We start from the raw sequence: 13,092 nt of genomic DNA, 5'->3' as shown, positions 1-13,092 counted from the left end.
CTTACCTGCTTTTCCCCGATCTAATCTGAGGCTCTAATATGAACACCGAGGAATGTGCTCTACTGCAGTAGGCTGGGACATAAGTAAGAAGACATGACTGAAAAGTTAACTTTGGATCAGCATGATTTTAGAGAAATTTTAGCAAACACACACACACACACACACACACACACACACACACACACGTGCACACACACACACCTTGTAAAGTCTGACGAGAAGACGTCCAAGACATAGTTTTCTGTTATTACAAAAAACAAATAATATTCACAAGAATAATAACCCAAAAGTATAGAAAATTGCAAAGAGGAAAGATCTGAAATATCTTCATCAAAATCCCTAATATTTGTCTCATATGACAATTATCTGTGTGTATTTAAAATGTATATTTTCAGCTTAAAAGTGAACCTTAATTTTGGTATAAATTGAAAATAAACACATAAGTTTAAAAATCCACTGTTTTATAGCCAACGATACCGTGAGGGCTACAGCACTCAAAACTCAAAGGAACTAAGAATTAATTTAATATCTTCAGCTTTACCCATTACAAAAAGAAATGTAAGCTAATTGTATAAATTACGTCTCTCACTGCTGTGACAGAATACCCGAGGAAAGCCACTTAAGGCACAGGGTTAATAGTGGCTCAGAGTTTGAGAATATAGTTCATCACAGTGGCGAAGGCATGGCGAACAGAGCGTGAGACAGCTGGTCACACCATCTGCAGCTAGGAAGCCGAGAAGGATGAATGCTGGTGCTCAGCTCACTTTCTCCTTTTTATTTAGTCCATGACTCCAGCCTGTGGGATGGTTCCACTCACATTCAGGGTAGGTCTTCTCTGCGCTGTAAGTCTTTCTGGAAACATTCTCATAATCACCCTCATAGGTGTGTTTTCCATGGTGATTCTAAATCTAGCCAAGTAGACAGTGGTGGTTTGAATAGGAATGGCCCTCATAGACTCATGTGTTAGAATGCTTGGTCCATAGGGAGTGGCACTATTAGGAGGTGTGGCCTTGTTGGAGAAAATGTGTCACTGTGAGGCAGGCTTTGAGGTCTCAGAAGCTCAAGCTTGCCTTAGTGGCTCACAGTCTCCTTCTCCTGCCTGTGGATCAAGATACAGAACTCTCAGCTCCTTCTCCAGCGCCATGTCTGCCTACATGTCGCCATGCTTCTTGCCATGATGATAATGGACTAAATCTCTGAAACTGTAAGCTAGCTCCAATTAAATATTTTCCTTTGTGAAAATTGACATGGTCATGGTGTCTCTTCATAGCAATAAAACCCTAAGACATAGAATGTGAAGATTAATAATAATCATAAGAGTAAGCCATTCAATCATTTGAAAGTCAAACTTATTATCTAAACTAGTATACTGTTTATTGTCATTTCTGGGATTTTCTTTCTTTCTGTTATTTATTTACAAATGCATGTGTTTTATCTTTTATTATAGTGGGTACCCTAGATCTTTGATATGTGTGTTTTAATTACTATTTTGTAAACTGCTTTTCAAATGGAATAATACTCAGGAAAAATGTCCCATATTCCACATTTTCAATGAAAGAAGAGTGCCATTCAAAGGACAAGATGTTATATGCTTGGTTATTTAGTATTTTCTATTGTTTGGTAAGCCTTCTGAACTTAGATGTTCAGGTAACTGGGGACTTTTTTGTCTTAGAAACAACACTCTGGACTATTCGTTTAGCCACATATTTGTACTTCTTTCTATTTACCATTTAGGATGAGCTGGACCAGTGTTTCTACAGAGTTCTAAGGCTTTTCAAAGAGAAGTATGTATCAGTTAGTTCTTTTTTTTTACCTTTCAGAAATGTTTTCTTTAAATGCATTAGAATACATTTATAGGTTCCAGATTATTTAATGCTTTGCAAAGTACTTAGCCTAAGTTCTCTGTTCTCTATTTCAGTTCTTTCCTATTTAATTTGTTTACTGAATATATATATATATATATAGCCACATATATAAATGATCCATGTTATATATCTATATCTATACCTATATCTATCTATCTATCTATCTATCTATCTATCTATCTATATATCTATATATATCTTATATATAAAATGATGTGTGTGTGTGTGTGTGTGTGTGTGTGTGTGTGTGTGTGTGTGTGTGGTCTATGTTCAGGCTGGAAAATTTGTTGAGTACAGAAAAATGACTGGTTGGAAAGAAGAAGAAAAATCTGTATATTCTATCCCTAGGAGAGAATTCTAAGTCTCCCTGGTCCTCAATTTCCCCAGCACTCTAAGTCTAAAAACCTCTTTTGCAGAATACCACTTGTAGATTCTCGATTCCCAAGGACATCCTGATGGTACTTGTAAGTGCAGGCTGCTGTTCAGGGTTATTTTATCCCTTTTACAGCATCCACATTTGTCTCTAGTACATACCACAAATAAATGTACCCCTGGTGAGGCTGCACTTACACACTCTGTTCCTCATTCCTGTTATAGGAAGCTCTTTATGAACACATCTTTGAGGTTTTCTGCAGGTATGCTGGCACAGCAGGAGAGAAGCTTGGCTAAAAAAACCCACAGATTTATATAAGAGAAAAATAGAAAGCCAAACTAAATAATATAGGGACCTTTATATAGGTTAAGGTGAGGGGAGACACATAGAGTTTGCTATACCTGGTCCAGATTTGATGTTTAAAAAAAAACCCTCAAGCATCAAGGGCATATTTTTCTGATTATAGAATGAACATATGTTCATTACAGGAAATATAGTTCAGAAGCAGAAAGGAGAAAAATGTTATAATCTTACACCAACCCCTTCTAAGGTGTGGTGTGTGTCTCTCTTAACCAAAGCTACTCTGACTTGGTTTTGGTTTTCCACTATATGTTTCTGCAAAGACCCCCATGCTAACAAATGAAAAAAGAAAGATTTCTTCATGCTCCATTAGTAGTCACATTGCCTGAAGAGACTAGGAGGGAACACAGATCAAAGAATGCAAATGTAAAGATACAGCAAACAAAGTTGCCTGATATTTGCATACAGCTGATGGGAAGGGTCTTAGTTCTTTCCTCCCTTACTACACTTCATCTTCCTAAGCAATTGAAAGTGACTGATGAGTAGATGGGGAAGATCTTATAAGCCACAGGACACCTGCCTGGTGGAAACGCATCAGTAGGGACCTGGTCCATGAGAAGGAGCTCTTATAAAAATATGCCTGGAGAAAGGACTTCTTCAGCCTAACTTGTAGGGTGGGCTAAGGCCTTGTGCTGGTGTGTTGTGTGATACTATTCCTGGGGAGGTGTGGACAAATGTCTACTCACCTTAGATGGGGAACCAATGACAGACCAAAGCATGGATATCATCACAGTCCAATTTGGTGAACAAGTAAGTTCTATTGGGTTTACATTGAGGGATATGGGTGAGAGGTTACTTCCAGGAACAGAAATGACTCAAATACAGCTGCATCACCAAAAGCCCACCCACAGTGGGTGACAGCTCATGACTCCTGGAAATCTGGAGTGCACTCATAGCCTGCAGGCAACTTAACAGGTTAGAGTATCCTTGCTAGGTCTGAGCCTCTTTCAGGCAGCTCAGCTCTCTAAGTATGCTCCCCGCCCCAGCAGTCTTTACTGTTTATATATGCCTGGGGAGGGAGGAGCCTAGTGAATCTGGTCAGTTTCAGGGACTTCCTAAAGTTTTTGAGTTGTTTACTTCCTTAGCTTCCCTGCAAGATAGTGTGTGTCATCTCCATTTAGAACAGCCTATGTTTCATGTTTCGCCTCCTTGCTAACATCTTAATATTAATTCCCTCCAAGCTGGAAGGTTTTAATCTTGAAGAAACTACTACATAACAATGTGGTTTATTCTGATAACTCATGAACTTCACTCACATTGTTCTCGCATCTCCTCTTTGTCCAAACAACAAAAGTTTCATAGAATCATATTCCCAAGGATGCCATAATTGCCTTATTCTTTACCAGCCACACCTATCCAGGAGAAAGACCTGGGACTGGGCACCTGCCAGTAGCTCCCATATCTCCTTTTGTGGAACCAGAGGAAGGTTTAATTTCCTTAGGACACCTGCCATCCATCTCCTGGAAACTTACACAGCACTGATGTTCTTACTGTGCCGTCCTAAATAGTTTTGCAATTAAAATACATATAGATAGCATCCATAATTACAGTCCTAATGCTGCTCCTCATAACTTTTCCTACAGGGCAGAGATGGGTATGCAGTAACTCTGCCAAGGAGGTCCAGTGAGCGTCTTGCCCTGAGAAGTTTCCATTATTAACCTCTCCTGACTTCCCCCTGACAAAACACCGGAAGCTACTGCCTTATACTTGATCAACAAAATATATTTTTATTAATTCTTTGATAATTTGATATGTATTTTGACCCCATTTACCCTCACCCTCCCATTCTGTGTCCCCTATATACTCCTCAGTGTGGGACTATCCACTGGGTCCTGGTAGACCTACCAAAGGACATACCCTTAAAGAAAACTGACTTTCGCTCCCCTAGAAGCCATCCAATGCCAGTAGCTCACCAGAAAGGGGTGGGAGATCATGCAGCCCTCTCTTCTCCACATTGGTTATTGACTGGCTTGATCTTGTGACAATTTCACTCCATACGCCATGGCTTACTCTCTACAACTGCCACCAAATATGATGGTAGATAGTCACCACTTAGACTGACGAAATAGAAGACAGTCATTCTTCTGTGTCTGAATTTCAGAACATTATGCGTGAACATGTGTACATGTTCAAGTGTGTGCAGGTGCTCTGCCATCTTCTCTTAAACATGATCATCTTTGTTTTTTGAGGGCCTTTCGTTGGCTGGGAGCTCAGCAAATAGTCTAGGCTGGCTGGACATCGAACTCTAAAGTTCTTCCTGCCTCCACATCCCCGGCTGAGTTTACATGTGTGTTCCACCATGCCTAGTTTTGGTTTTGTTTTAGCTTTTAAATGTGTGTTCTGAGGATCGAACTCAGGTCCTTATACTTGCTGAACAAGCACTTTACCAACTCAGCTCTCGAGTGGTCCTCTAAGTTTCAAAGCATTTGTATCAGGACCAGGATGAGTGTCAGGTAGGTGAGGCAGAGCAAAATAAAGCAGTATTCTGTGGACATTTTTTGATATTGATTTTGATTCTTTGGTTATGGGACAGATATATTTGTCTCAATTACTGAATATGTTCTCTGTAAATTTTGCTCCCAAGGCAAAAAGACCTTACATGACTTCCCTTGGTTATGGCTCAGAAACCAAACTAAACTTTACTGTCTTGTTGGGGAAGATGGATGGCTAGTTCTGATGGAGGAGGGTGTCTGAGTGTTGTCCTGCTAGTCCTTTGACTTTGATCAATAGGTACACTGGTTTTGCCCCCCAGCCCCCACTTGCTGTGTTATCCCAGGCAGAGATGGCTTTTTTTCATTCAACATCCATGTCCCATATATAAAATGCTAAGCCAGACTCGTCTCTTTTTCAAAAATGACAAGATGTCTTCTTTCGACTTCCAGTAGTATCTAGAGTGTGCAAGCACTGAGTGAGTGCTAACGCAAAGAAGACAATGGCCCTTCTGCCATTTTGGTTTGGTTAAGAACAGATCGTTTCAGTGCATGCTTTGTATGACATGAATTTGTAAGGGATGGAATAGTAGGTGGTGGAAAGAGTTCAAGGGAAGTGTTATTTGAGCTGAAACATCAATGGCTAGTGGACACCATAGCTTATGCCTCTTAGAATGACATCCTTGTTTTTAATCCCTAATCTTCAAGGAGCCCTGAGTTTGTGTCTGTCACATGTCCTGTTACATTTTTTTTAAACAAGTATTGATAGAAGGGCAGAGCATAGTGGTACATGACTTTAATCCCATCTCTTGTGTCTGAGTTAGGGTTTCTATTGCTGTGAAGAGACACTATGACCATGGCAACTCTTATAAAGGAAAACATTTAATTGGGGTAGCTGACAGTTTCAGAGGTTCAGTCCATTATCATCATGACAGGACATGGTGGCATGCAGGCAGATGTGGTGTTGGAGAAGGATCTGAGAGTCCTGCATCTTGATCTGCAGGCAATAGGAGGAGAAGTGAGACATTTGGCATATCTCGAGCCTAGGAGACCTCAAAGCCCACCCTCACAGTGTGACACTTTCTCCAACAAGGCCACACCTACTCCAACAAAGCCACACCTGCTAGAATTGCCACTCCCAGTGAGCTTATGGGGGCCAGTTACGTTCAAACTACCACAACTCAGGAGGCAGAGGCAGGCCAACATTTGTGAGTTAAAAGCCAGTGTCTTCTACACAGGCCAGCCAGCACTATATGATACCTGTATAGAGATATACATAGATGCATTTTTATATATGCATTTATATTAGATACACATATATTGATAAGACATACAAGTCTAACAAATGTCAAGAGATCACCAATACACAGTGGAAGAGGAGGTGGAATTAAGGTATGTGGTGTGACACTCTACATAATACAATTGACAAGCTTCCAATGAACACTTACTATGTTCCAGGCTCTGTACATTTGGAGGCACAACCCATCCTCTCTCCATCTCTTCTTTCTCTAAGCCATCTACCAACCTTAATGAATGCTAATTAGATTTTGAGGAAAGCTTTAAGGGGACATGAGACTATTCTGTGTCACGATTGTGGTGATGGTTGCTGTGAATATGAATTTGTCAAAAAGGCCAGAGCTATGCCCTAAATAGGTTAACTTTTACTCCATGTCATTTAAATCTTAGCGCAAAAATCTCTCATCTTTGCATCTCCACCCGACATCTGTGAAGCGCCCCCTGCCCCCTAACTTCAGGGACCAGGGTGAGCGGAAGAGCTTTTAGGGGCTGGGCCAGCCAAAGAGTTCTCCCCAGAGGGCAAGGAAGCAGGAGAAAGGAGAAAGTGGCCTCAGCTGGTGCCAGAGAGGATGGGACTGGCTGGGGGAGGGCGGGGAACACGCGGAGAGGGGAGGGACCAGCAGGCGGGGAGCGAGCTGCAGAGGGAAGGGAGGAGGGGAGACGTGCTCTCCCGATCCAGCCGGGACAGCTAGGCGGAGACCGCCCGGCTGAAGACCGTGCCGGCCCAGGCCACCCGCCCTCCCGGCGGCTGCGGCGCGGACATATCCAACCGACAGCGCCGTGTGCGGGAAGCGTCCGGCCATGTTCAGCCGGAGCTCACGGAAAAGACTGTCCCGCCGCTCGGTGAGTGTCCTCCACCCGAGCGGGGCCGCCCTCCCGGTCCCCACCGCCGGCAGCCAGCGCCCGGGCCCAGCCCCTCTCCGCCCCGCGGCCGCGCACCTGTGGCCCCAGGTAAGCTGGCCCCGCGGGCGCGCGAGGGGCTGGGTCCTACTCCAGGCCAGGCGACAGTGCCACCAGGGACCTGGACCCTAAATGCCATAGTTCGGGGGCGCCGGGGGTGAACCTTCTTCTTTGCCCCTTCCCTTAAGGAAAATGGGAACCCCAACGCCCAGACCGGACCTAGGGTTGCCTTTTGGGGCGTCCCCGCTACCCTTTTCCTAGGAGCCCCAGCTTAGTCCAGGGCAGCCACCAGGTGGTCCCCGCAACTCCAGGGAACCGAAAGGTCTTGCTTTTGTTTCTTAGAAACCGGTGACCAAGGTGTCTGGGGGAGACAAAGCTCCAGCCAAGCCATTTCTTGGTTTGGTGCCCATGCTCTATAGACAGCCCACCTGGAACCACACACCCTTCTCCAGGTGGGAAAATCTGGCCCCAAGTCCCCAACATCAGAAAACAGTTGAGTCCAATCACTGAGGCAGGGTGGGAGGGGCAGGCCTCCCTGCCTAGGATACAAGTGGGGCTTTGAAGGAAGAAGCCCCGCTGGTGGACATGCTTGTGTTGTCTTTTTGTTTTGAAGTTGACCGGACTGGGTCGGATTGAGAGAGGCCAGCCATGTAACGCCTGTGGTGACCAGTGCCCTGGGTTCGCCTTGCATAAATGGAGGTAGGATGGTCTTAAAGTGCACTGCAGGGAGAGAAATAAATACACTTTCCCCTCCTTTTAAGTCTATCCTGCAAGTCACATGGAAAGAATGCAAACACTGTTCCTTTAAGAGCCCAGCTACATCTGCTACAAATATTGAAGGTGGAAGTGGTGGCCAGACACTGGAGGATGCAGGAGATGCATTTTCCTGATGCCAGAGCTTTAAGTGGGAAGTGTCTAGGTAACTCAGCCCCAAACAGTTCAAACCTGGAGCATGCCGGTGTTGCCAGGCACCATGGTACAGCTCGGGTGGGTGGAGGATTGCCTAGGCTAACTGGTGTTTTCCAATTGTGCTTTCAGTTCAGCTCTCGTAACTCTGGGTCCCAACCACAAATCCACCACTGCCTGCCTGTGCTCTGTCAACCCTCTTCCCGTGGCCAGATGTTTCTTATTAATGTGCCTTGAATGTTGATTTTCAGGCAGCCTCAGCTGGCTTGCAGTGATTTTTGTTTGGGAGTGGAGGGATCTGGGTACCTTCCCACTGCATCTGATGGGTAGGGTTGGGGTTGGGAAAAGTTGGGGTGTGGGTTTACAGACTCCACTTGGTGATAGCAAGGTGAGTCCTCTTCCCTGGCATCTTCATGAAAAGGAAAAAGTGGGGACAGTGGATGGTTGACTAGTGTCATTCTTGGGTTAAAGCGTCTTCCCACCACTCACAGGCTCCTGTGAAGAAGACTGTTTTGGATACAAAGGAGTAAAGTTATCTTGTGACCCTGGCTGCCTTCACACATTTCTACTTTCCTTCTTCAGCTATGGCACATGCTGGGCACCTGTGTTAAGGAAACTCCTGGCTGGTTTCTCAGGGATGAAATGCTTTTGTTCCCACCTCAGATGAGTCTGGCAGGCTCTCTGCCTTTGTTTCAGGGCACTGAGCACAGACTTGGGGCTTTCAAGCATTTAATGAGGAGCGTAGCACAGTCAGGCAGGCGATCTTATACAAAGGTGATTGGCGACATAGGCATCTGTCAATAGTGCCTGTGCTGTTCTCAATAGGTGTGGCACCTGTGGACTGGCCCTGTGGAGTCTCGGGTATGAAAGGGGGTTACACATGGGCAGGGGTATCGAAACCTTATTTCGTAAAATTCAGTATGACAGAGACTAGCTCGTGGCCTCTCTGGATCCACTGGCGATGTAATGGAAGTGATGAGCAGGGCAGGTGATTTGCAGCTTCCCTGTCTTCCTTTGCCTGCGGGTCACTTTCTGACCGGAGACCACTTGACAAATGGTTCTGGGAGTGTATATGGCTTGAACCTTGTTCTCCTCGGCCATGTGACCTCTGTATGTTCAGTCCCTACAGGTCCACCGTTCCCCATCTCTCTACCTGTTAAGATGGGAATGACAAGGATGCTCTCCAGGGATTGCATGAGACGTTGAAGATATTGTTTGTTTATTCCCAGAGTAAATGTGTACTAATGTCATTGTTTCCAGCTTCCTGCCGAGGGCTGCTCAGGGGGAGATGTAACTCATTTATTTGAGGATGTTGGATGACCGGGGTCACTCTGACCTTCATGATCACAGCTTCTTAGAACTTTACATCCTTTTAACCCAGCTGATTTTGTGATGGGAAAACAAGGGTTTTATTTTCAGCCCATGAAGGAAAAGAGACCTTTTCATCAAACTGAGGGATTTTCACATGGAAGCAATTTCCCCCTAGCACCAGTGAAAAGACGTCCCTTTGTGCCATGAATAGGGTTTTTATGGTGTTTCCTCCTGTCCTGGACAGGAAGCCGCTTAGCTGACCTTCTGCCTGATCAGTTTTGGGTTCTAGTAATCTTTGTAGTCTTCCCTTAAACGGTGTTGTTACCACCCTCTTTTACTGGGTAGCCCTAGGCCGATGGTGGACACTGAGGCCCATGTAGGAAGAAGGGCTGGAGAGTCAGGCACCGGGAACTTGCTTTTGTTCTGACACAAGAGCACACATCCCCTTTCCCCAGATCTACATCTTATTGCTATGACAGACTGCATGACAACAGTGACTTAAGGAAGGAACACTTTTTGGGTAGCCTAGCCTGATGGAAAGGACCTGAAAGCAGAAGCTTGAGTCAGCTAGTCACATTCTAGCCATAATCAGGAAGCGGAGAAAGGTGAATACTGGCACTCTGGCCCGTGGGATGGTGTCTTCCATAATTCAGCATGGATCCTTCCTCCTCAATTATGCTTCTCAGGGAACGGTCTTGTAGACATACTTAGAGATACATTGCCTAGGTGACTCTAAGTTCAACCAATTTGACAATGAGGATTATTAACCATTACAACTGGTCTGTGTGCATCCAGCTTGATCCTCCTCCATCCCATTGCCCACACAGGCATCTCTTCAGAATAAGATGGAAGGTATTGCCATCTTATTCTCAAACTCAAAGAGCCATGAGTTCTAGGAAGGAAGCACAGGGTGGGGAAAAAGCTGCTTTCTTCTGGCACCGTGCTCAGACCTGGAGCTTTGTAGTACACCCAAAACTTAGCTGGCATTTATTTATTCTGTGGTTAGCTCTGTGACCTTGGACAAAAGACTTGGACTCCCTTTCCTGTCACGCTGGAAGACTCTACAGAACAAATATTTGAATGGCTATCCTATGCCAGGTGCTCTGGTGGTGGTGGCCACTCAGCAAGAGACAGACAATTAGGATTCTAGCCCCATTCCACAAAGAATTAAACCCTAGATAGGGCGGCTCATGCAAAGATTCTTAGGAGATGACAGCTGGGAGGAGACTCCTGGCTGATTGGAGCTGGTCAGGAAACCAACATTCCAGCTCCTGGAAGCTTGTTAGGAATGTACACTCTGGATCCCATCCCTGGGTCCCCTGAGTCTATCTTGAACGGGAGCAGGGTACCTGGTTGACTTGCATGTACGTTAACGTTAAGAGACACTGAGCTAATATGCCTCGCCCAGTGAATGGCAAAATTGTTCTCACTGGGTTTGCCACAGAGGAGGAAAGATGACTGTAAAAGACTGTGGGTCTTGACAAAACTATTGTATTTTATTACAAGGACTTTGCTAAGCAATGCTACACTCCCATTTTTAGTGTTCCATTTTCCTTTGGGCAGCAAATGTGGCTTTTTTTTTAATTTCTAATAAAAATAGGTGGTTATGTGGGTTTTTGGGAAACAAGACCTACAATTCTTGCACTTTGCGTGGAGCAATTGGAAGCATCGGTGGCCACTGCTCCCTACAGGTGACCTAGTGAGGAGAAAGCATTGTCTCGCGGTAGCTTAGTGGAAACTCCCACAGCCTTCAGGCTGCAGAGAAGGGTGATCCTGAGGAGGAGGACGGAAGGCAGCTTCATGGACTATGGCTAGGGACTTAGTACTCTGCTCCAGGAGGGCTATTGGGAGCCAATTGTGTGTGCATGTGTGCATCTAGTCTTGGGGTGGGGCATGGGGATTTGCACGTGAAAGTTTGAGCTCTGCATGCCCAGATCCTAATGGATAACAGTCACAACAATGCCAGATCTCCATCGCGGAACACCTGCAATAACATGACAGGCTGACTGGTGGGTATCAGCTTCCCGCATATAACACATCTTTTTATACAAGCTTACCAAAGCTTGTGAGGTAGATGGAATTATTTTATTGGTAAGGAAATCAAAGCTCCCAGCTGTTATCACTTAGCTATGGCCACCGGGCCACCGAGAATCATGCTCATCCCCTGTGACTCACTTGCCTCTTGTGATTTAGTCTAAAGCAGTGGTCACATCCCAAAGGCTCAACTTATCTAGCAGTTAGTGGGTTCTGTTTGCTGGGATTGGCATAGTCAATGAATAGCCCCCCCCCCAATATTAAATTCAACTTTCTGGCTTTTCTAGAAAAGAAAAATCTAACTATTTGGTACTGTCAGGCCAGCTTTCCTACATGACATTAACTGGTGGCTCTTGAATAGTTTCCCTTTAGATGGGACTGGCGCTGATTTCCCTTAGTCGCCAATGTTCTGGCTAGTTCTAGAACCTCTTTGAAAATCCAGGTTGCCTGTCTAGTACTGGAAATCCCAAGGGACTGCTCTCATCTTTGCAGATAAGGTTTGGAAAAAAGCAACCTTCTCGAAAACTAGCCCCCTGGGGAAAACAGTAACACTGCCAGACAAATGCTCTTCGTCCTTTTCTCAGGCACGGTGAGTCTTGAATGTGGGTGGGACTATTCACCTCTCCTTGTGGGAGGGAAACTGAGTCTCAGAGAGGTTTAGGAGATGATCTTCCAAATCTGACTATGAACCTCTTTCTTCAGGAGCAAGGCATCTCAGATTTGACCTGCATATAAATTGCTTAGCGGTTTTGTTCAAGCTCAGGTTCCGTTCTCTTGGTTTAAGGGAGGACCCGATAGTCTGCCCTCCTGAGAAGTTCCAAAATGCTGCTTGTCTGCTTCAGGGTCCACAAATATCTAGGCCATGGCCTGCAAACTATGACCTTTTGGCCAAATCTAAGCCTTGGGTCTTTTGTATGGTCATGAATCAAAACTGGATTTTACAATTTTAAAGAGGGGGGGGGGATTAAGAGAATAATAATCCACAATTTAGGGAAATAATCTGAAATTCCAATTTCTATGTTTGTATATGAATTTAACTGAACAAAACCTAGCTCATCTGTTGACATTTCATCTTTTTTATTGTTTTGTGACAGCAGTGGGGTTGAGTAGTTGCGGATGAGACCATAGCCCACAGAACCCAAACTATTTAGTATCTGACAGCCTCCGGAGAATGGGTGCTGGCCTCTTGTCTGGATTACTAGTTGGAGTGCATGCATACTTCATTTAGAAACAAGGCGTCTGGGAATCTTTGGAGTCATGGCCATAAAGAAACATTTCCCTCCAAGCTGGCTGAGAAGAGAGGTGAAATGAAAGCAGCCAGAGAAGCAGGGCCCAGACCACAGCTCTTTCGAAAGGGCCGTGGCCAGGGTTTGCAAGGCCAAATCAATGACCCTCCAGGGGCTTCTAAGCCCCTTGTAATCTCTTTAACATTGCAACTTTATGGATACATGTAGGTTCAATTTGAGCAGGAAGAGGTAGACTTTTACAACAGCCTCCTGGAGTCCCATTTTCATGAGCCAGCTGACAGGGGCAGCCCACAGCGGGGCTGGCTTGGCGAGGCCATTATAATTATGTAGAGCAGTTAGTCTCTGGATAAGGGAGGCTTTTCCAGGCACAT

The 13,092-nt window shown here is 45.0% G+C and overlaps 1 protein-coding gene across 2 annotated transcripts in view; it reads left to right on the top strand.

The window, feature by feature from the left end:
- The first annotated feature begins 6,960 nt into the window (after positions 1 to 6,960).
- Positions 6,961 to 13,092, top strand: part of Prickle2 (prickle planar cell polarity protein 2) — a 344,355-nt gene continuing 338,223 nt past the window's right edge. The window contains exons 1-2 of one of the 2 annotated variants that reach the window (XM_006972556.4): positions 6,961 to 7,166; positions 7,837 to 7,922. In XM_006972556.4, coding sequence (XP_006972618.1) covers positions 7,125 to 7,166; positions 7,837 to 7,922 — 128 coding nt within the window. In that variant the 5' untranslated portion in view covers positions 6,961 to 7,124. Of the gene's footprint in view, positions 7,275 to 7,836; positions 7,923 to 13,092 lie in introns of both variants that reach the window. The other variant, XM_015989098.3, reaches the window with a different exon arrangement.

This window comes from Peromyscus maniculatus, chromosome 3, assembly GCF_049852395.1.
Source record: "Peromyscus maniculatus bairdii isolate BWxNUB_F1_BW_parent chromosome 3, HU_Pman_BW_mat_3.1, whole genome shotgun sequence".
NCBI lineage: Eukaryota > Metazoa > Chordata > Mammalia > Rodentia > Cricetidae > Peromyscus > Peromyscus maniculatus.
Note: the sequence above shows the minus strand (reverse complement) of the source record. Positions and strands in the feature narration are given on the sequence as shown.